We start from the raw sequence: 24,463 nt of genomic DNA, 5'->3' as shown, positions 1-24,463 counted from the left end.
ACCACAGCTGACCTGACCTGATGGAGGCTTTATGACCCAGTGGCAGCAGCTACCCCAATCCACCACCACCTCACCTCCTCCCTCAACACCGGCCACTGTTCGCAAAGAAGGCAGCAGAGGAAAGGCACTACCTTAGGGAAGAGGGCAGATGAGCGGGACGCTCAGGAAGCAGTTTGTCTAAGCGATGTTATGCAGGCGCACATTTGAATGTGACCTCAAAGCTATAACACATAAGCAGCTCTCTCCACTTCTAACTTTAAAAACCTTCCAGTTGTATCCGATTTTTCCCTCAAGACTCATTCCTCTCCTTCCACAAAATGAGACTGTAAGAAGAATCCTGTATTTTTAAAAAAGTTTTTATTTTAATCCTTCCTAGAGGAATATAGATTTGAATGAAATACATTCATTCCATAAATACATTAGCAGCAAAACCTTCCCACCAGCCCTTGCTACTCCCACCCAGAAGTTGTGCCTTAGCACAGGAGGGCATGTTCTATCAACCGTTAACCTAAGGATGCGTCCGCTTCTTGCTGAAAGCAGGACATGCCTGTGAGGGACCAGGTGAGAGATCACATGGATGGATGAATTAACTAAGCTGGGTCCCTGAAAACACACCCATGTAGTGACCATTAAGCTTTCTGCCTTCCAGGATCCTTTGGCGACCACCATGCTTAACCAGTGAGGTCCTTCACCACAGACGAGGAAGGCCCAACCATGCAAATGGATTTGGAGTCATCTGTCATTGAGTTGGTAACATTTTACTGATGTCTTGATCCCTTTCACAGGGTAAGTCAGATATAAAGGATCACTCTCTCCTTCCTTCCACAGGCTGAGGTACCACTTTGCCAGCTGAGTCCACATGTGCTTGTCAGGAGAAAATCCAGCAGGCATTATTCGGCTCTACACCTCCAGATTCCCTTTGTCTGGGGGCTGGAAGCTTTACTGGAGACAAATATGTCGAAACCTACAAAGATCTCTAAGGAAGAACCACCAACTGCCTCACCCTGGCTTCCACCAAAACTAGTTTCTCGGGCAGTGGCCTGGGCATCTGTCCTTGTCTTTCCATCGTTGCCTGCTGCCTGGCTGCTCCTTTTTCACTTGCCCTCTAGACACCTGCTGAAATTTTGGGAAGCAAGATCTAACCTAAACTCCCAAGTACAGATTAAGGCAGGTGGTACTTTAAACTTGTTAGCTGCAGCCAAAGGGGCTTACACTGCTGTATTCCAACCCATTCGGGGATGAGTGTAAGTCACAACAGTGCATAAAACACCAGGACCACCATCACAATCAGGATGACTGTGATGCAGGGACCAAGTTTAAAGGAATAATGGAAGAATTTAAAATAAATCTGATTTGTTTGGGCACAGGGCAGCTTTGACTCAGGCATAAATGCAACACGCAGATTATCATGTAAATAAAGAACAGACCTCAAAAGTTGACACTTTCCTCCCCACACATCACTTAAAAACAGGACACATGCTCTCTTTTCTCAATCTGTTTTAAAGTGTTTTCATCAGGATACTCCTCTAAAAGTGCTTTATCCATTCCCATTCAGTCTGTTTTGACTGTTGGCTGGAAGGAAATCGGAAACCATTTTATATAAAAACCATTGTAGTGGATAATTGGTTATGTGTTTTTCCCTTTTGCATTTTCCGTCCAAAACAGCTGACTTCTTACTTATGTGCAGAAAGAGACTCATCTGCTGAATACACAGCACTGTTCATCCGACAGTCTTCTGTCCCCACAGAGTCTGCTAGTTCTTCCTCCTCTGAGTCATCCTCCTCTTCCTCCTCCTCTTGTGCTGACGAACTGGAGGTGGGCCCTTTGCAGGTTTTCAGGTGACGCGTAAGATGATATTTGGTTAAATAAGCCTTTGTACATTTTTCGCAGACATAATCCCGTTTTCCTTCATGTGAATTGAGATGCTTCTTTAAATGATTTGTTCTTAAAAACAGCTTATCACATTTGGGACACTTGATCTGGCGTTCTCTAAGAGGAACACAAGAAAAAACATTTGATTTGGGTTACAAATGATAACGGGTACATGCTTATTCTTCACAACCTTTGTCAGAGAAGTTCTACTCATTTAGAATCAGGCTTTTTTTAAGAGACATAACAGAGATGAGTCATAAAACATTTGTACAGTTTAAACAGCACAGACTGATTATGCTTGTTATGGAATTCTCTGTAAGTGAAGTTACACTGTATCTTTTTTTTGTGTTTTGCTTCTTTCACTCAATATTTGTGAAATTCATTCAAGTTGCTGTATCAGTACTTTGTTCTCTTACACTGCTTGCTGTACAGTACTAACAAATGCACAACTTATGTGTGGTACTGGATTTGTCTATTATTAATGGACATTTTGGTGGTTTCTAGTCTTTTTTTTAATCCTCACAGGTAAGACTGCTATCGACATTTCTATACTTATATGTTGGTTTGCATATGCAGGGATTTCTCTAGGGCAGCTGGCTCAGAGACTATGCACATCTTCAGTTCTACTAGATAATGCCAAACTGTTTTCCAATGTGATTATATAAATATATATGTCCATCAACAGCTATTCAAAAGGTTTTATTGCCTACTTTCTCACCAACAAGTGGAAGACACAAATTTGAAAATGTTCGCCAGTTGGCCAGTCTGTAATTGTACCTCCCTTTGCTGTTAACAATAGCCTTTGCAACAGAAATTATCCAGCACAAAATGTCAGTAGCATCAACATTTAAGTAACCCTGGCCTAGACATTTTAGAGCCGAAAAGAATCTCAGAGATCATATACACCAGGCACTCTTAAAGTCTCTTTGAGCAGGTGAACCTTATGTCTTAACGAAATGAAAGCCCAATAAGTGAAACAGATAAAAGGGGGCTAAAATCATTGGGGCAGTGGTAAGGTGCGGTGGGGAGTTCTGAAGCCTGGCCGCCAGCATTTCTACCACCTGCTGCCAGCAGGAGATGGCACTGGAGGGTTCTGTGGAGCTACAGGATGTGGAAAACTAAGTCCCTACCTTCATGGAGCTTACACTCTGGTAGAGGCGTTATATCATAAATAAAAATATATAGCATGATACCAGATAGTAATGAAGTGAGGGAGAAAGACAGGAAGATATCTAGGGGAAGTTCCTAGGCAGAAGCCCTGAGACTGGAGTGTGTTCACTAAGCTGTCATAGCAGCAAGGAGAGGGCCCGTGTGGCTGGAGCAGAATATGAGGAGAAAAGTAATAAAAGACGAAATGGGAAAGGTAGCCACATCATGAAGGGACTTCTAGGCTGCAGTAAAGACCTTTAACCCAAGCATGACGGGAGCCCCCTGGAGAATTATGAGTGGAGGTGGGCACAGTCTGACTTACATCTTCAACAGACTGCTGTGGCCACCGGGGACAGAATAGAGGGTTGTGTGCGCACCTGTGTACCTGTGCTGGGGAGTGAATGAGGAGAGCAGAGGCAGGAAGGTCAGCTGGCAACTAATGAAGTGGTCCATACAAAAGATGCTGGTGGTCTGGACTAGGTAAGAGTTAATAAAGGAAAGAACTGAAGAATGAATTAAGGAAGACTTGAAGGTGCTTTGCTTGGGCCACTGGGATAAAATTTACTGATCTAGTGAACGCTGAGGGAAAATGAAGTTTGCAGGGGCATTAAGAGCTGACTTTTGGATATATCAGGTTTGAGCTGCTTGGTGGACAACCAAAACTCAGAGATGCTGACTGTTTAGATAGACAAGCTGGAGATATAAATCATAAAGATGGTATCGAAAGCCATGGGACTAAGGAAATGACCTAAGTGTCACTGTTCTTGCTCTCAAGTTCCTCTTTCTTAGAAAAAGGCAAAGCCAGTTACTGCCCCATTCCTTACATTCACAGTGTTATGGGATGAATGCTGTCCCCTTCCCTCAAGTGTTCATGTTGCCCTAACTTGCAATGTGACAGTATTTGCAGATGGAAAGTAATTAGGTTTAGATGAGGTCATGAGGGTGGGACTCCCATGATGGGATTAGTGTCCTTAGGAAGAGAGACCTGAGCTCACTCACTCTCTCCACCACATGAGGATACAACAAGGCAGCCATCTGCAAGCCAGGATCAAAACCCAACCACGCTGGTACCCTGACTTTGGACTTCAAGCCTCTAAAAGTGTAGAAAAATAAATTTCTGTTGTTTGTCACCAAATCTATGGTGTTTTGTTATGGCAGCTCGAGTTGATTAATATAAGCAGCAAGACTAAATGATCCCAGAGATCTCTTTCGGCTCTAACAGAGTACAATTCTACATAGTATTTGATAATTAGTGTGTCTAATTTCACAGTAAAAGTGAAACTACGTAATAAGACTTTTGTTTTAAAAGGTCGTTTTGGGAGTTAAGAATGTAGATCCAGACTCCTTTAGATGTTTCAGTGTTTCACACTGCATTGTGATTACGAAATAAGACAAAAGACCTCATATCAAAGTATTTATCTAAACCTTACAATAAGAATATAAAATTTCATTGAAGATGGATTTCTAGACTACCTCCATAACAAAAAGCTAATGTTTCTCCCTCTTCTGACACCTGCTAAAAGCTCAGGGCCACAAAACCTGTTCTCTTCTACCACCACTGTGGCTAACACAGGCTAGGTATTTAATTACACTTGGATTCATGCAATAAATTCCTAATGGGTCTCCCAATATTTGGACTTCTCCTTCAATCAACCGGTCCCGCTGCCAGGGTAAGCATTTTAAAATGGACATCTCGCCATGACATTCTTTTCTTTAAAATCTTTCAATGCTTCCACAATGTGAATATACTTAACATTAATGAACTATATATACTTGAAGATGATAAATTCTATGTTATGTGTTTTTTACCATAATTAAAACATGCGTGCATGCACCCCCACAGTAAGCACACAACAGTGCCCAGAACATGGGGAGGAAAAAAATCCTTAGCAGCGCCCCATGATTTCCTGAAATTTAGTTTTTAGGTGGGTAAAAGGCTCTTCGTGACTTGGCTCTCCATCGCTCTCGCATGCACACTATGCTCGAACTACAAAGAACCGCTTGCATTCCATAGTCCCTTTGGCATCTATGTTTCTAAATGTGCCATTCCCTCCATCTAGAATACTATTCCCAACCCTCACCCTTCTTTGCCTCCCTGAATAATTCTAATTTATCTTCTTTAACACCAGGAAGCTTTCCGAGGACACCCGCAGGCTGAGTTAGGGAACCCTCTTCTACGGCCTTTCAGGATCCAATGCTTGTTCTGACAACTGCACCACAGAGTGGTAATTTGTCCACTGTTCTGTTTCTCTTACTGGACTCTGAGTGCTTTACAGACAAGTTCTGTAGAGGTGTCTTTCATCTCCATATTTTCGCCACTTTGCACAATGCTGGACACCAAGAAGGTACTTAAGAAATATTTGTTAAATGAGATTTTGTTTTGAAAATATGAATAAAAGTAAACCCAGAGAGAAATGAAAAATAAGAAAAAGAAAACAAACGAGAGAAATCTTCCGGGATAAAACCAAAACCTGTTTTCTGACCTTTACTTGGCCATGCGGAATCAGGGAAGCACCTACCAGGGTGCCGAGGCAGGAGACAGACGAGTCAGCACCTACAAGCCCTTGAGTGCACCGCTGCGGGGTAACTTACTGTGTGTGGATGAGCACATGCTGCTTGAGGTCCTGCCTCCGCATGAACAACTTGTCACAGTAATCACACTTGAGATTCTTCTCGCCTGTGTGGATGACCATGTGGGACTCCAGGTGAGCCTTCTGGGTAAAAGACTTGTCACACAAAGTACAACGGTAGTTCTTCTGACCTGCACATTATAAATTACCGCACTGTGAATAAGGCAACCACTGGCACTCTCAAGATGAACAGGCACACGTACAGGTGTGCAGCAGAGGCAAGAAAAACAACTGACTCGTAGCTGAAACTTCACTTTCTAGGGCTGTCTACCTAGAACCACTCAGAGCCACTGAATTTATATTCTACAACTAAAGCTAGTGAAGCTAATAAATCTAACCTTCTAAGACTGCTTACCTGGAAAAAATAGTGTGTGTGAGTTTATAGCAGGCACAGTATAAAATCTGAAAAAACAATCACTTATAATTCTAGAACCCAACCGAACTCAATTAGATTTAAAAAAAACCTCACGAATTTTAGTTCTTGTCTATAGGCAAACATATTTTTACAACCTATATTTCATATTTTTCTCTTTTTTAAAACATATAATATGACCTCATAAACCAAGAATGAAATAAAATTCTTCTAAGAATGCGGAAATAAGATTACGCTAAGTCAGAGGCTGGCAAATCTTTTCTTAAAGGCCAGTCAGTATTTTAAGCTTTGAGGGCCATACAGTCTCTGTTGTGACTACTCAGTCTTAATGCAAAAGGATGAGGAAGAATTTTACCTTCAAAGTAAAGAGAACAAATGATCAAGCCACAAAAACTAAAACTTCATCAGTTATTTTGTAGTATATATGAAAAAAAATAAGTGCCAAAAGAAAGGGTTTGGTTTGCATGGAATTAAAAAAATGGAAACTCAAAAAGCAAATTTTTGGCCATGTTTATTGAGCAATAGTCAAAAGAAATTGGCTCCGGTTGGTGACCAAGAGTGAGCTCTAATGAGAGGCTCAGGCTATTTCCAGAGAATTCCCTCTGCTTCAAGTCCGAACAAATGGATCAAACTCTTAATTATTAACTGCATTTTCCCAGTCACTTTCACACCACGGTGGGGGCACCTGGAAAGTGGAGCATCTTAAATTTAACAACTAGAAGCTACTCTCTGAGGAAGCAGTTATCCCACCAAGACTTACCGTCCATGAAGTCCTGCTGACAACCAGCTGGATTCGTTCTCTAATTTCTTAACTCTCCCTGAAGACTATTTTGCGGCAAAGCTTTGCTATCGCAATTTCTAATGGTTGCAAAATTCTATTTTGATGGTCCAATATAACTTACCTGTATGTATTTTAAGGTGGGTCCGCAGGTTGCTGGGATCGCTAAAAGCTTTACTACAAAAATCACATTTGTGGGGCTTCATGCCCATGTGACCCATGAAATGGACGTGAAGTTTGGAAGGAGAGATAAACGCCTGGGGGCACATGGAGCACTTCCACTTCCTTTCTTTGCTGTGGCTTGACCCGTGGCTGCTGCTGTGCCCCTGGCTAGGAAGGTGGTTATGGATGTGGCTGGTCAGGTGGGCTTTGAACTCTGTATAGGAGCTGCACTCCTTGCCACAGTTACAGAGGTGCACATCTGGGTGTTCAGGAACTCCTTAAAAAAAAATTACTCAATGTCTCCCGATACTTAAATTTTAAAGCTTGTTTTTGATATTAATACCTGTTTCTTAAAATTCTCTCTTTTACCAAAATTTCCACCTTGCCCACTACCTATAAGACTAAAATGTCCTGTTTAAGGCTCTATTCCCAGGCATCTCAAACAGTGTGCCAGGCACATAAGCAGCACTTAGTAAATACCAGACTATAAGGCATATTTCCTAGGCAAAAACTTAAGATTCTGAGCACACAAAAACCCTTAAACATCACTTGTCATCATGACATAGTGCAAAGAAAAAGCCTACAAAGGATAAATCAATTCGAGGAGCTTTGCTGTCCTTTATGAACTTAAATTGCAATGGTAATGGCTCAAAAGCAGTCTCAGGAACTTCAAATTCCCCAACTCAAAGTCCTAACATAAAAGTTCATTCCATATAAATACTGCCTGGTCAATAACACTCGGCTTGTGAAAAACCTCACAGATTTTAACACTATGAACATAGAGGTAATATCTTGCTTTTATATATCAAAGTATGTGATTTGTTTCAGCTGACATTTAAATCATTCCCAAAACTTTACTTCTGGTCCCAGGTATTTCTGCTATGCTAGATCCATGACAAACAAGCCTCACATCGACTCACCAATCTGCTGCGCATAATCCCGGCTATAATAAAAAAGCAGTTCGTTTTCAGGAGGAATATCTTGTGAGGTGCAGAAATAAATTTTTCCATCATGGGGATAAGCCACCAAATTCTGCTCTTCCCGGTTCCTAAGTTATCACGTTTAATAAATCAAACGTATTAATTTTGAAATATTTACTAAACACATCATACGTCAAAATCCTATATGAAAACTTAGACCTAACGATTTCTCTGGGTCATTTTTCTAATTCCCTATCCTATCTACTATGAGGGATGTGTACAGAAACACAATTCTTACTTCAGCACATCAGTGTATTGCCCTTTACGGTAAGAAACTCTAGAGTCTGTTACTGGAAGCAAGAAAAGTAAATAAAATCAAGTCTTAAAAAAACAACATGACAAAGACAGAGATGGCTGAACAAGAATTAACAACTAAGAGCCAATATAAAGAGAAGGTATCACTTGCAAATTCAATGGTAATGGTATCATACCTTACTGCATTGGTAAGTTGAATAAACTATTAATTAAATAAGGAGTGTCTTGTGTTTTTATTTGTAATTACCATTAGTCAACAACTACTGAAGTGAAAGTGAAAGGCCTTAGGCCTTATGTGCAGATATCAGTGTAATCTGTATTCTTCAGCTCTTCCCTATTTCATGCAAAGCTTATTAAAAACATCTGAATCATAACAATTTCTTTCACCTAAGACTATTCTTACCTGGCTTTGCGCACAAACATCATCCAATTACATTCATTTTCATCAGTTGTAATGATGCAGAATTCAAGGACACCATTGTGGTATATCTGTCAAAAGAAGGCAAACATACATGTCAAATCAGCTTATGCAAAGTGCACTAAATTCAGGCTAGCAGGAATCTTTTACTTTGCAGTAAGTACCAGCATTCCTTGTCAGTGTGAAAGTACACGGTTGTGTTCTCATGTTTGTCATTTCACCAGTCCCCCATTTCCAGCAATCCAATAAAGACCACCAGAGACCTACAGTTAGTGTTCAGTGTATAGAATGACATTATTCTTGATTATTGTTCTTGATTATTCACATTTTGGCTTGACTGGAAAAAAAACAAAAGAACATTCTACTTGTTTTCATCACCCACTATATGATGGCACTGAATGACTGAATGAACATTAATGTCAGTGGACCTAGCATTTTCTGTGTTCCCTTTCGGATACCAAAATGAAAGTCTCTAGTGACAGGGGCATCTTACCTTTCCAATTATCATAAGATCTACTTTCCCCTCACTTTGATTTCGAAAGCACCATTCCCAACTTACTAAGATTCTATATAAACAAGTTGCAGGATAAGTTGCTTATGTCAAAACCTTGTGTTTTTAGCCCCTCCCATTAGAAAACTAGAGAAATAATCCTAGCTTCTAATTGCAGAATTGTTTCCTATGCTAAATATCTGAGGAATGTTTTAGTTGATTATAAGACTTTCATGATATAAACAAAGCCTACTGCCCCAACTGCCACATGTAATCAAAAAGGTGAATCATTCGATTATCTAACAAAATGGAGACTGAAACAGTTTATCCTCTATATATTCAATAGCTGGTATTTTGCTATGTTATATAACTCGGCTACCAAGAACAGAAAGAATGTAATATAAATAAATGACTGACAAGTGAACTGCACTGTATGAGTTGTGACTAATTTTCACCTTTATGTCACTTTTAACTACCTCAATGTAATAAAAATATCCAAAAGTCACACAAAAGTTTTGTAAACACTGACCTTCCAAATGTGGTTAACTGCCTTGTCTGTCCATTCTGCTACTTCCATGGAGTGACTCTGCTGGCCAATGAGAGGCCCAAAGCAAGTCCGCACAGGAATGGTTTCTCCAGTCCATACACCTGTCAGTGGAAGGACACCAACTACACAATCAATGATGTAAACATCTCAGAGGATATAAAAGAGAGAGTAGCTTCACTCATATAAGGAATCTTATTTTCAGTGAACCTAAGAACCACCAATATTCCAGCATGCTAGAAAGGTAGCTAAGTTTTATGGATATATCCTGTAAATATGGAAAATGTAATGAACAGATTAAATGGAGCTCAAAAGAAATATGCAGAGTAAGAAGTGGTATCAGAAATTCCTGAACCCATTTTTATACACAAAGACCAAACCATATCCCTCCAAATATGTTATTTTGGAGTTAATACACAAAAAGGACTGAAGAACATTATTCCATTGTAAAAATATAAAGCAATTACTACAAAATAAATCAAACTTCTAAAATCATTTATGCTTTAAGCACTGCTCCATATTATCTAAGCTGTTTAATGCTTTCATTGACATCATGTCCAAGCTATAACTGAAAGAATAATGAACTTTGATTCAAATGTTCAAAGAAATGGTATAGTACTTAAGAAACCACGTTCAACTCAAATATGGGTAGGCATGCTCTGGCCATCTACCTTCCTTATTCATCTTCCCTAGGGAGTATTAGACAATTTATTAACATTCACTCTAAATATCTTTTGTGATAAATGGTTATCAGTGGGGGAACTTTCCATGTTTCCATAAAAGAATTTAAGTTTCAAGGAGTGTTTTGTCATAGTAATTGTTAATGGATGATACTGCTGAGAATAAAAGTCAAGTCTTCAAAGACTCAGGTCAGGATTCTCCTCTATTCAATTCTGACTCTAAGAAAGGGTAACTTTCCCCGATAAAGTTTTCAACTTGATTTATTCTTATCACCACTGGACGAGACAAATATTCCCCAAAAGAATATATCTTAGGCCATGAATTGACTTTTAGATGAACCAAGTTAAGTCAGTAAATTTTATACACATCTACTTTACAACTCTATCCTACAAAGAAGAGACTTGATGGGGTTCCACAGTTCTCACCAACTTCTGCTCCCACAATGGACTGGCGGAGAATAAGCTGCTTTGGGAGAGAAAGCCTCGCTCTACTCTCTATCGGAGTGTCAGGAACAAAAGTCACTGGTCCGTGATCAGGGCAGTCTGAAGGATAGGCTCGGTCACAGAGTGTGCACCCTGCAGATGGAAAATTTGAGAAACACAAATGGGTTTAGTTCAAGCAGGCTGAATCACCACCTTCCTTTTTAGTAAAACGCTAATTACTAAAATGTAGCCAGTAATAAGATTCTAGGAGAAATATTCTAATCAAAAAACTACTTTCTTACACTGAAACATATATCCACTTATATTTCTCTTCAGCAAGATCAGATTTTTTCCTTTTGATCCAACAGGACAAGTTTCCTATTCAGTGCATAAGAGAAAGACTGATAAAAAAATTACACTATATCACTTCATGAATCAAGTAGTCGTCCATAGACATCCTCTCGTATACTTTAAATCATCTCTAGGTTACTTACAACACCTAATACCATACAAATGCTACGTAAATAGTTGTTTTACTATGTTGTTTAGGAATCAACTTCCTGGAAAATTTTTTTTGACTATATTCAATCTGCAGTTGTTTGAATCTGTGGATCCAGAACCCATGGAGATGGAGAGCCAAATGTACATTGTTCCTTACATTAAGTAGAAAAGTAATACCTTTAGATATAATGTTCTAAAGTCCAAAACTGGATTCTAATTCTACCAAACTGAAAGGGAAAGCTAAGTTGAAATGCTGGTAGTCATGCAAAGCCAAAACAAAGATGACATTACAGGACCACGGAGTCCAAGCCAGCTGTACCACTGGTCTCTTTTAACTCACTATAAACAAACTATTCAGCCAGATTTTGATAACAGATTAAGACCAAAAAAAAAATTTACAACCTGCTCTTTGGGACAGCAGATAAAATATATTCTTGCAGACATATGTGCTTAAAATACTTCATTTCCTTGTTCATATAGTCTTTCTGCACTGTCAGAGAAGGTGCTTCCTTCACATTGTTCTCTAGGTTTACTATAACTTCACTATTACAAGCTCATGTCCTTCTCAGTAAATCCTTTTGCTCCAATCTCTTTTCTTTCTCTCTGTAAATAGTTTTCATGATTCCATTAGTTAATGATTGAGTTCAAATTTCCCAAATTTGTTCACAAAATAGGTGGAATATGTAAACCTTAGAAACTACAGCCATCTAAATGTCTTTTTTCCCTAAGCAATCCATTAGAAATTTCCACTTAAATAGCATAAGATATCGATGTTGGTATATTTAGCCAAAACAGTAATAACATATTACTTCAATTACTACTTAAAAATTCTTTGACTATCAGAACAGAGACCTTACCATTGATAAGAACTGATTCTTAACAAGGGGAATCATCTCCAACGAAAGGAGATTCACATTTCATGCAGCAAAAAAAGCTTAGAGATTTCTCCAAAGACATACAACTGGCCAAAGACATCATTGTTCATTAAGGAAATGTAAGTCAAAACCACAATGAGATGCCACTTCACACCTACTAGGATGGCTATAATAAAACAGAAAGAAAATAAGTGCAATAAAGATGTGGAGAAACTGGAACTCTCACACTAATGTTGGAAATGTAAAATGGCGCAGCCACTTTGAAAAGCAGTCTGGCAATTCTTCAGAAAGTTAAACATAGAGCAATTTCCCTCTAGATATAGAGCCAAGAGAATTTAAAACATATGTTCATAAAAAATTTGTACATGAATGTTCATAGCATTATTCATAATAGGGAGAAACTACTCAAATGTCCATAAACGATAAATGGATGACTAATATGTGGTATATCCATACAATGGAATATTAGTCATAAAAAGGAGTGAAACACTGATGCATGCCACAATATGGATGAGCCATGACATTATGCTAAGGGAAAGCAGCCAGCCAGACACAAAAAGCCACATATAGTATGATTCCACTTAAATAAAATGTCCAGAAGAGGCAAATCCATAGAGATGGAAAGTAGATGAGTGGTTGCCTGAGCATGGAGGGGGAGGTGGAAGGAACGACGAGTGACTGCTAATGGGGTTTCTTTATGGGGTGATAAAAATGTTTTGGAATTAGTGGTAATGGTTGCATAACCTTGTCAATATACTAAAAACTGCTAAAATGTACACTATAAAATGTTTCAGAATTATGTCATTTTTAAGAAACATGATTAGAAAAGGTTCTGCTTACCCACTTTAAAAAGGATTAATCTTCTGCTAAATTAATGAGCCTATATTACATTGCCAAATTAAAATATTTAAAAATTATTAACTGGAGACTTGCAAGGCCTCCCCTCTGCTTGGCTTCTGCAGAACCACTTTCCTGACCCTCCTGTTCAGTCTATTTTAAAAGTTCTTCCTCTGCTGCTCTATCTTAACATCCCCAGCCCTCTTGTCACTTCGAACCCTTATGAGATGACTTCACCCCACTTCCATGGCTATGATTAACACCTTAACGCTGAGGATCCCTAAATATTTCCAGACAGATCTCAGCTCCAGATTCAACTTCTCATTAGACATCTCTACTGAGTATCTTACAAACACAAAAATCAACATGTTTAAAACTGGACTTGCCATCACGCCTCAAAAATATAATCTATTCCTCCTCCAGCATTGATTATCCTGAGGAATGCCACCACTACCCACCCAGTATCCCCTGCCAAAAACCAGGGTTTCCTCTTTAACCCTCCACTCGCCCAACTTCAACCACTCAGCAAGCTCTACTGAGTTCTCGTAAGTATCCTCCACTTTTCCTCCTCCTTGTTATCTCTACATTAGGTTGGAAAATCTTCACCTTTCACTTAAATTATGGTATCATCGTCCTTACCTGTCTACTTGCCTCTAACAAACTAGTTATCCTCACATTAAGGCAGAACCCCCACTCTATCCCCTACTCCTTAAAACCCTTGTGTTCTGGCCCCTATTTCTCTTTCATCGCGTATCCCTCTCCTCATCCGCATCTTTTGTTTCAGTAATTCTGAACCACTCGATTCTTTTGGTTCTAAGCACCTAAGGCGGGGGCCAACTCCTGACTAGGACGGTTCTTCGTGATTCTCTCAACTGCCAACATCTTTGTCCGTCAGGTCAGTGCTAACATGTACGTTATCTCCCCTGGTAAGTCTTCCCTGCACCTTCCAAGCCCTGTTCAGATGCTCTTCTCACTCCTTTAGCTCTTTGCACTTCATCTCATCTTCGTATTTATCATACCGTATTGCAATAGTTTACTTGCCTATGTTTCCCATCAGACTATAAGGTTCTTAAAGGCACATGCTGTCTCTTGTAAACTGTTTTCTCCCCAGCATCTAGTACAAAGGCCGACATAAAAGCACTCTCATTCGTGTTTCCTGCACGAATGAAACATGCAGTGACACCAACAAATTGTTTATACTTTTTGTACTGTTGCCCCATTAAAAAAAAACTTACATGCTTAACTAATAGTAATTTATATGCATTCTGAGCAAAACCAAAATTATATTTGTATCCACCTACATTTCTCCATGAGGATGAAAAAAGCACATGATCTAATAAATTTGTCTTACGTTGAAAAAACACAAATCATGTCTTGCATAACACCTTATTGAAGTTTATTACTATAATTAATTCTCTATTTGTGAAACTTTGGGAACTATCTTATGTATTTTGGGCTAAGCTTATCTGTTAAATACAGAAATGACTATGTTTCCTTATTTCAGGAGGATGCTGTAAGAACCAATGAAATGTCTGTAGATCATCTGGCTCACTGGAGGCAAAGTCACAATATTAATAAAAGGGACACTACAAAGGGAAAAAACTCCAAAGCAGAGTTACTTCCTATACTCCCTTAACACCTGCCTCGGTAACTAAGCCTATAGGGATAATGGCCCTTTCCAGCAGTATTTCCAAAAGAAAAAGGCTAAGCACACTCACAAATTGTAAACAAGGTTGCCATATTTTCCTTGTTTGAATTGGAGTCTTCCATTTGCAGTGAAGGTGGTACAAAAGAAAGACTGTCTGAAGATACATCTACATGACCTGTCCCCATAGCAACCTCCTGGGTGATGGAGGAGACAGCCACAGGTTCTAGGCTTAGGCCAACTTCATGGAGGGAAACAGATTCTAGGGAGGCGAGGTTGTGTGAGGTAGAGAGTGCCACGCTTACAGAGTTGGTGCTCATGGCCACGGTGTGGATGGAGTCACTGAGGGCACTGTCAGACATCCCGCTGACCCGACTTGAAATGTGGTCTGTCTCCATGACCACAGGGAGCTCCAGGCCATTCCCATGAATGGGTATCACACCACCATGTCCTACAGTGTCTGCTGCAAGATTATTGCTCACAGAATCCACAGACAGAGGTTCATGACTTCTGGAGCCGTTCGGGATTTGAGAATGCTCGCCTGTAACACCGTCCATCGTAAGCTCTTCTGCCATTCCATCTGTAGAGATCGGGCTGGTAACCTAGAGACGTTCTCCATAGTAATTGTTGTGTCCAAGGCCACCTCATGGCCATCACTGGGATGAAGACTTTGGGCGCCATGTGTGTTCACAGAGCGAGAGTCTATTGACACAATGCCTGGTTCTAATCCAACATTTCCATTGGACTGGTAGGGATCTAGTGCTGAAGGGTTATTGGTAATAGATAATGCCGTATTATTGTCAACATTTATAGAGTTGGGGTGGATGTACTGAGGAGGTGGTCTGTCAGCTAAGTAAGATAAAATGCCTGAGAAAAGGAAAAGATAATAGAGACTTTTCAGTACATTGTTAAATATAAACAATTCCAAATGCTAGAAGCTATTTTCCTTAAAATAATCTCCTAATCTTGTGGTTTAATCAATATATATACTTTATAAGTAACAACATACATATGCCATAATTCGGTTTTTCCTGTGAAACCTAGAAACTGTAAAAAACTATGTTCAAGTCACTGGAAATTAATCATTTAAATGCCGCCTTTAACATATACACAGCTGGAATTCCTGAGTCCTAATATGCTGAAATTTCTCTGCAAAAGTTAAAGGCAAAACAATTTAAAGATATCTTCCATGTGAAAAATTAAATTTAATTAAATATAATTTAACTGTCATAACATACTAGGTTCTGTTCAAAACAAGTCACAATTGTGCCTGCTTTATTAAAACAGCAAAAAACATCTGAACACTTCTGCTTGGAAAGAAGGATACAGTGAAATGGTACTGTGCTGCCAGTAGGAGTGTAAATCACTAAAACATTTTTGAAAAGTATACATATTAGGTACCTCAAAAACATTCATACCCTCTTGCACAAGAAAGTCTACTTATGGTAATCTTCCCTAAATGTACTTTGTAAATATGCTACACAAAGACACGCATGTAATGGTAATATAAAAAATGAGAAAACTAAACTGTCCAACAATAAAAACTGATATAATAAACCATGGAATATCCATTCGGTAGAATATAATGCATCATTAAAAGGGATAATTATGAAAACCATGTAGTAGTTGGGCAAAATAACTATGTAAAAGTAGAGAAAATTGTTAAGCGAAAAAAGGAGACAACTGTATAAAAAGTATAGTCTTAATTATGAAAAACGGTAAAATCTACATACCAAAATAAAAGACAGGAAGGAATTGCACCAAAAATATGAATGATGAGACTATGAGTGGTTTCTCTATTCGCTAAATTTTCTCAAATGAGTATATAATACTTTTGTAACAGAAAAAATACAAAAACTTTAATTTATAATAAACAATGACACTGTAGCAAGATATGTGGTTGGCAGGAATTTCAAATAGAGAATTATAAAAACTGAACCAAGGATATGGAGAAGGAGAAAAACTGCTTCTGTGCCATTAGGAAATTAAGCTTAGTCAAACTGCTACATCAAAAATGTGTTATTTGTACATTCTAAGAGGAAAAGTATGTAAGTATAGATTTTTTTCCCATCTAGATATTAATATCTAATAGTGAAAAACAACAAAAAAAGCGTTCAAGTCTTCAAGCACTAAGGTTAAGTGTTGGCCCTATTCTTTCTTCTCACTTCCCACAAAACTATAATACTTACCAGGTAGAATGGTTCTGAAGTAACTGCTCTCCAGGTGGGGGTAAGGTGGTGGAGGTAAGGTATAGTTTCTTTCGGGTAACCCACACATCACCCCTCGATCCCCAATACCCATTGGGAGCATCAGAGACAAAGCAGAAGGCAGAGAGCTCAGGGAAGGACCCAGGTTTGGAATTGCCACTGGCAGGCCTACAAAAAAATGTTTTTCTCAATTAAAATATGTACTTAAAAATCTCTCTATAATCACTGGCTAGACTCTTAGAAAGCTTTTTGCACATGGGCAAAACTCTCACCTAGTAGCCTTTTACATCCCAGATAGGCAGTGTTATGCAGAAACCCACAAACAAGTCCTAAAGTTAGTTTTCGAGTTGGTTTTAAAATGCCAAACTGATCCTCTAGTTGTCTTTACTTCTCTTAAGTACCAAATATTTAATTATAATTAAAAACCTAGTTTAAATACGATGTAAGAAAACAAATTACAGAGATAAAAAGAACAGGAAGAAACGTACCAGAGTTCGCAGGAGTGGTTTCTGAGTAGTGATATCATAGATTTTTTTTTTTACATTTTTTTCATTTTTTATTTTCCATCTTACACAGTGAGAATGTTTCCCATTTAAAAATTCATAGATATGATTCTACTTGAAAAATAATCTCAAGGTAGATGTAAAACTGTATATATTCTTTCACACAGTCTTTTGCATATATGCTGTTCTGCATGATTACATCTACCCTGGATAATATCTATCTGCAAGGTGTTGAAGCAATTCTTATTGTGCCTAAGTATCATAATGAATTCTCACCAACTTAGGCAGTGCTGATTTGCATTATTTTTTCCAGTGGCAGTATTTTTTAATAGGCTTTTCCTCTTTAACAACAGTGTTCACTAACAGGAATGCCTAAGATAATTAAATGGATTAACAACTAATAAATTAAAAAAAAAATTTTATGGATACTTAAAGGAATATAAAAAGACCCTAGTTTAGATGAAACTTATTTAATTGCTGCATTTTACTAACAAAGCAGGAGAAATATTTAAACAACTTGTAGATTTAAATAATTTTAAACATTAACTCCTATTTTTATAAAGAAGGTCCAATAAATTACAATGCCATAGACTCTTAGAGATCACTAGCTTGCTTGCCATTCTAAGAATCAAGAGCTTACTTGTTCCTTTTCCATTTCAATAGAAAAAGAAAATTAAACTAGGCAGATAAAAAAAAAGTTTTAAAAGTATAGTGATGGGAGAAAATGAGCTTCTCCTATATGGTCATTCTCTCCAAGTATTGAAGCTCATGGGGAGTTCCACTTGGAGCTCCGTCTCTGGTGCCTAGGCCCGACACATTTGCAGTTGTTGCCAGTTTCAGATGTAGTAGAAAATAAAGCTCAACTTCTCATGCTTTCTAGGGATAATTACTAGAGTAACTTTGATTCTTCTCTATTAACCCAGGGACAGAGTGCCCAGAGTGGGAACCAGATGAATGGATAATCTTAGATAAAATGCCAAGGCAATTACAGCTCTAGACAAAAGGATATCAACTGAAGCAGAGGACTATCAGAAAGAACCGTTATTCCTATCCACTAGAACTCCAGTACTCTGCAAAAATGTTTTCTTCCATTGTGCTACCACAAGTGGAACCACCACACAGATCTGCCTGGCTTCTCTCTTCCACTCTTAAAGGGATGCTGACTCTGTCTCATCTCCTGTTAGAACTGATAATGGAGTAAGTGTAGAAATTCAGTTGCTTTCCCTTACCACTCACCTGGGGTGGGAATAGCATTGTGAGTGGGCGAGGCAGCCAACCCCAGGTGACTCCCTGAGACTGGCAAGGCATTGCTCACAGAGGATGAAGTCAGCTGCTCCATCCCCACTGGACTCAAGTTCATTTCATTCATCCTAAGAAAGAGCACACATGACTAGTTATGCAAAGAATTACGCAGTGACTCCATTTAAAGTAGTAAAGAAACTAAAACAATGGGGGTGGGCAAATAGGACTCAACCGACTATTATTTCATTTTTATGCTCACAGCTCTGAGACAGCTAGTGTCATATTCTTTCTACTGATAAGGAAACTGGGATTCAGAGATGGTAACTAACTCAGTCAATATCATATAGCAGAAATAGGATTTAACTCAGGCATGCCTTGTTCCAAACTCTATGCACACCACCTAAAGCAAAGTTCGCAATCCTTAGAGGACACTGGCAATGAGTTTGTTTTTTTACATCACCCAAGTTTTTTCTTTCAAAATATTTGCTTTCTCCAACTGGCTTATTATTTATAAAACCAGGACTTTTATAGGCAGTTTGTTTTAATCTGCTCAAAGAATATTTGCTAATTCTTTTTACTAGGAGTTAAAGTGATACTGGGTCTGAATTAGATTATCAGTGGTGTGAAGGACATTTTCTCATTTTACTGAAATTCTGTATCAAAATCTTAATAATTAATTATCTTAATAATATCCTCCACATACTGAGATTATGTAAGTTTTGCAGATATTTAAAAAAATTACTTCATATTTCCCACCAATTCTTCAAAATGAGGTAGATAAAGAAACAGGCTCATAAAGGTCATGTCATATTGCCCAGATCACAGAGTAATTAAGTGGAAGAGCACAGAGCATGCTGCAAAATATTGCCAAAAAGTTTTTCAATATACCAACTTTTTTTTCATCTACAGACCATTTTTGGCAGGCCGAAGGATTTGAGAATCGCCTTCCCTGTGCAATCCATCTTGCATCGGCATTAGGAATGTCATCAGAATAAGAGTAATACTGATTTAAACAAGACATTATTGGAGATTATCAATAAGTATTAGCTTCTATAACAGAATTTACAGACTGCCCATATTATAAACATTATAATTTCAAGAAGCTAGCCAATAGGCTATCTAAGGCCACAAATGACCTCCAATGCTTATAGGATCACAGTAATGCATGTTCTTCTGTGTGTGCCTATACATGGGAGGGGTTCGAAAGGGGAATCAAATGCTTGAGCCATAAAAGCAAATCTAAATAGGCTTTTAATTCTGGCCAATGGCAATATCAGCTACCAATCAACCTAATATAATACCTAACACTTATTACTCCCTTAATATATGTGTTAGGCACAGAACCAAGTGATTTACATGTAATTATCTCACTTAATCTTTATAACTACTGCGAGGTAGGTACTATTTGTGATTCTATTTTGGAAATGAGGAAACAGACTCAGAGACCCTAAGAAACTTAATCCAAGATTACATAACTAGTTGAGTGGCAGATGTGGGATTTAAATTCAGGTCTACTTGATTTTAACACAAGCTCTTAACTACAAATAGAAAAAAACAATTACAAGCAAAAAACCATTTTGCCTTTCACACAGTTCCAATACAGTAGGATCTGTGTATTTATATAGTGGGGTATGCTTAAAGTCCCACATAGACCTGTTCCTGGATTATTCTATACCCACAGGCTTCAACCTTGTCCCTGGACAGGTATTTCAAGAAACTAAGCTCCCAGACATTAAAGTATACAAGGCCAACTGAGTACAGTATCTTGTATAGAGCAGGTATTCTGAAATGAAGACTAGATGGAGCAGTGCAAGCTTATCCTTACTATAAAGATAACTAGAAGCACATGACAAATGAGGTACATCAGATGTAGGACAGCACCTTTATAACAATAATTACGCTATAAAAGAATGCGAAAAAAAAATCCTATAGCCTAAAGAAACCATAGCTACCTTAATTTTGAAAGTTTCTGGGCTTGAGCTTGTTTTTAAAACATTTTTCCTGTAACTTTTTATACTATAAACAGAATTTTTAGTCAAAACTCACTGGAGCAGTAAGGACCTACAACAAATTGGTTACAATAATTTTTTAAAGTACAATTAAAAATCTGTACCTTCAAATCCCATTCTGAAAATTCCCGAATATTAATAATCTATGTACTAATCTTGAGATAAAAATCAAAATGGTGTTTCTAGGTTGACTTCTAGGCCTTCTCAAACCAGTTCAAACCAGAGTTTGATGTGAGAGGCTCAGCAGATTTCTGCTGTTGTCACCAAAATGTGATGACTTCAGCAGCCATAAACCAAAGGTAACTAGTATCCCACAGAGAGAAAGCAGAGGAAGGGAATTTATGGTATGACCCTTATAAGACTCTCTTCTAAAGTGCAATTCTATCCTATCTACCTTTCTCATATGGGATTATAGGACGTAATCTTGGGAGAAAGGCCAGAAGCAAGATACCATCCCTACTCATTCCTCATAAAATCATTTTCTTCATACTTCTACAGCTAATGTGTGTGTCTCTAACTGATATATGTATGAACCATGTACCAGTTGCTCTTATAACTTTACTTAGAATGACATATAAGAAGCTAAATGAAATGCAGTCACTTTGCAAAATGCATTAGGCAGTTTCAATAATTTTAACGAATCGTTTTATCTTCTGTATCCTAAACACAGAGCCTATGAAAGCACCCTAAAAGACCAGCCAAATATAACTATTTCTGTACTACCCTGGCATGGTAGCATAAAATATCAAACTTTAAACATTAGCATGAAGCTTGTAGAATTAAGAACTTAATTTCTCCACATTAACATAGAGCCAGACAAATCAGCAAAATGCAAGGTGATCCATGGTGATGAGCTAAAAGATACACTTTGGAACTCAGATAAAGATACTATTAAACGCTCAAATAACTCAAAGGCACATGATAAAAGTGTCAACGAGCCAACAATCGATGTATGGCTATTTGTAACTATTCACATCTGTAGTAAATTAGATAGAATGAGAGTATATTCAACATAACACTAGTTTCTGGAATTCTTGTTCACTGTAAGACACAAATCCATTTGCAAGTCGCACCTGTAACCTTCCCAGTAGCAGTAATCAAAAGCACTCTGAACTCTCGTGTGCCAGACGTCTTCCAAAGACGTCGTCACCAGCGCTAAACCAGCCTCACTACTTACCTGTGATGCATCTGCTTGGAGCCAAGTGTCAGAAAAAAGAGCACAGAGGTGGCGGGGAACCAGCATCAGGGTTTCCGTTCCGGGGTCACGTGCTACCGCATCTTGCTTACAACCGCTGCACCACTCGTCTCCGGGGCCGCCCGGGGCCGCCCAACTTCTTCCGAAGGCCGACGGCCGCGCACCCCGCCGCGAGGTGGGACATGCCGAGGGACACCCCGGGCTTTTCCTCCAGAGGCTTCGGGGGGGTGGTGCTGCCCAACCTGGGGGGAAGGACAAGGGCGGTCACCAAAACACGGGGAGGATGAAGTCCCCGTCCCCTCGCCGACTCGGCCCCCCACCGGCATGGGGCCCGCAGGCCGCCCCTGCGCCGCTGCGGCCGAGCCCGCGCGCAGCCCACCTGTCGGCCGCGCGGGGGGCGCACGCGCCTGCCCCACAGCTTTGTTCCTCATCCGGGCAGAGCTCGCCTCGGAGCCCTCCCCGCCGGCTCGACCCCCGCGCCCCGGGGCCCGCCCGCCTCACGTTTCCCGCCCGGCCCAACCCGCAGTCTCCTCAGGGCCGCACCCTCCGAGGCGCGTTTCCGGCTCTTCAGCCACTCTCGGCGCCCGCCACTCCTACTCTCGTGCGTGCGCCCCTCCCCGCCGCGGCCCGCAAACTGCGTCCGCGCTCCGGCTCGCCCCTCCCCCAGCCGACCCCCTTCTGCGCGTGCGCACCACGGGGACCCGGGTCTGAGCGGGGCGCACCGCGTCTCAGCCTGACCGGATCGAGTGGAGCGCCGAGCAATCGATCTAGTTGCTAAGCAACCAGGACTGTCGTGCACGCTGGGCATAGGTTCTGCGTCCCTTAAATAACCCCGGGCTCAGGGTTTCAGTCTTCCCGGCGTTCGCCTACTAGGGAAGTCGGGTCCACGCAAGCCCACAAGTTTCCAAAGAAGAGACTTAGACCAGATATGGCAGTGTTTCCCGGGAGGAATTGAGATTGTATCCCCAATATTTCTCACCATATGTTACATCTGAAGGTTGCCTGCTTTCCCTGCTTCAAGTCATAAATTGTGGTGGTGGGATTTTTGTACAAATTTTTTTCCCCCTTGTTTTTGCCTAATGCATACCAGGCGCTGTGCTAAGCCCTAGGAATACTGAAATGGCTTGACAGGAAAAGGGTCCCAAGTTTATGAGGACTGGACATAGAAACTACAACACACTGTCGGATAGCTTCCACATACCAGCAAAACAGCAGAGACCCAGGAACAACTCCTTTTATTCAGAAAACATTTACCGAATTACATCTAAAACGTAGGAATACAAGATAAGACGCACGTCTTGATCTTCAACAGCTCGCAGTCTAGTGGGGATAGTGAGTTTTGAAAATTCTCTCATGCGAAAGGGCAGAGACACACACCGTTTTGTACTAGAGCCGAGAGTGATGTCAACTCACATAATGTTTCCTTTCCTTTACTTATCATAAGGAGAAAGCACATTCCACATGAGGGACTTAATCACTGAACATTGGCAGGTCACATTGGTTTTGCTTTCTCGTTGACAACAAATAGAAATCTAAATCAAGAAAGTCATCATGTCACAAGTAAGTGATAGACAATCTTCCTAAAATGCCACTGCAAGCCTGGGGCCAAAGGAATGATGGTGTGACTTATAAAAGGCTGGGTGATTTCCCTCTGGTTTTCCATGCCTATTCTTTTTGAACAATTTTATAAATATCAGAGATGTATGTAGAAATCCGATGAGATACATGTAAGAGCTAAAACTTTAATACTTAAGAAAAATAGAAGAAAACCTTTGTAACTGAAAATGAAGAACCACTTAAAAAATTAATGAATTGAACTTCATTAAAATTAAAACTTTTGGTCTTGGAAAGACACTGTCAATGAAATAAAAAGTCAAGCCAGAGACAGGGAGAAAATACCTGCAAAACAAATATCTAACATAAGACTTTTGTCTGGAATATATAAAAAACCCTTTAAACTCTGTAATAATGCAAACAACTCAATTTTTTAAAATAGGCGGAACTTTTGAACAGCTACTTCACCAAGTAAAATAATATGGATGGCAATTAAGTACACAAAAAGATGAGCAAAATCATTAGTTATTAGGGAAATGCAAATCAAAACACAAGGAAGTAACGTTGCATACCTATTAGAGTGGCCAAAATCAAAAAGACCAACTATCACAAGTGGTGCAGATATGAAGCAACTGGAACCCTCACCCTTTGCCAGTGGAAATGCAAAATGCTGCAGCTGTGTTAGAAAACAACTTAGCAATTTCTATACCATATGATTCAGTAATTCTACTCCTAGGTATTTATCCAAGAGAAAATAAAAACATATGTCTAGACAAAGACTTATAAACAAATGTGAATTAAAAGCTTTCTTTGTAATAACCACAAATGGAAACAACCCAATGTCCATTAACTGATGAATGAATAAACAAATTACAGTATGTCTACATATTGGAATACTACTCAGCAATAAAAAGGAACAAGCTGTTGATACATTAAGCTAAGTGAAAGAAACCATACACAAAAGACTACATATTATAGGAACTTTTGTATGAAATTCTAGAAAAGGCAAAACTATAGTAATAGAAAGCAGATTAGTGAGTGTCAGGAGTTGGGGCTGATTGAGAGGGATGAGATTGCCTGTGAAGGGGCATGAGGGAACTTTTAGGGGTGATAGAAATTATATCGATTGTGATAGTGGTTA

General features: G+C 39.3%; 1 protein-coding gene across 1 annotated transcript; it reads right to left on the bottom strand.

Annotated features, from left to right (window-relative positions):
- Nucleotides 1-340: 340 nt before the first annotated feature.
- Nucleotides 341-22,277, bottom strand: PRDM4 (PR/SET domain 4). Its single transcript, XM_039877861.1, is given in 13 exon segments — nt 341-1,989; nt 5,614-5,782; nt 6,927-7,241; nt 7,885-8,012; nt 8,603-8,688; nt 9,637-9,755; nt 10,758-10,907; nt 14,686-15,213; nt 15,216-15,479; nt 16,802-16,987; nt 18,559-18,692; nt 21,751-22,010; nt 22,148-22,277. Coding segments are annotated over 12 exon segments (2,406 nt in total). The 5' UTR covers nt 21,762-22,010; nt 22,148-22,277; the 3' UTR covers nt 341-1,673.
- Between the last annotated feature and the right edge of the window lie 2,186 nt (nt 22,278-24,463).

The sequence above is a fragment of the Pteropus medius genome, unplaced genomic scaffold (assembly GCF_902729225.1).
Source record: "Pteropus medius unplaced genomic scaffold, Ma_sr-lr_union100, whole genome shotgun sequence".
Taxonomy (NCBI): domain Eukaryota; kingdom Metazoa; phylum Chordata; class Mammalia; order Chiroptera; family Pteropodidae; genus Pteropus; species Pteropus medius.
The sequence above is the reverse complement of the archived record's forward strand: the minus strand, read 5'-3'. Positions and strand labels throughout refer to the sequence as shown.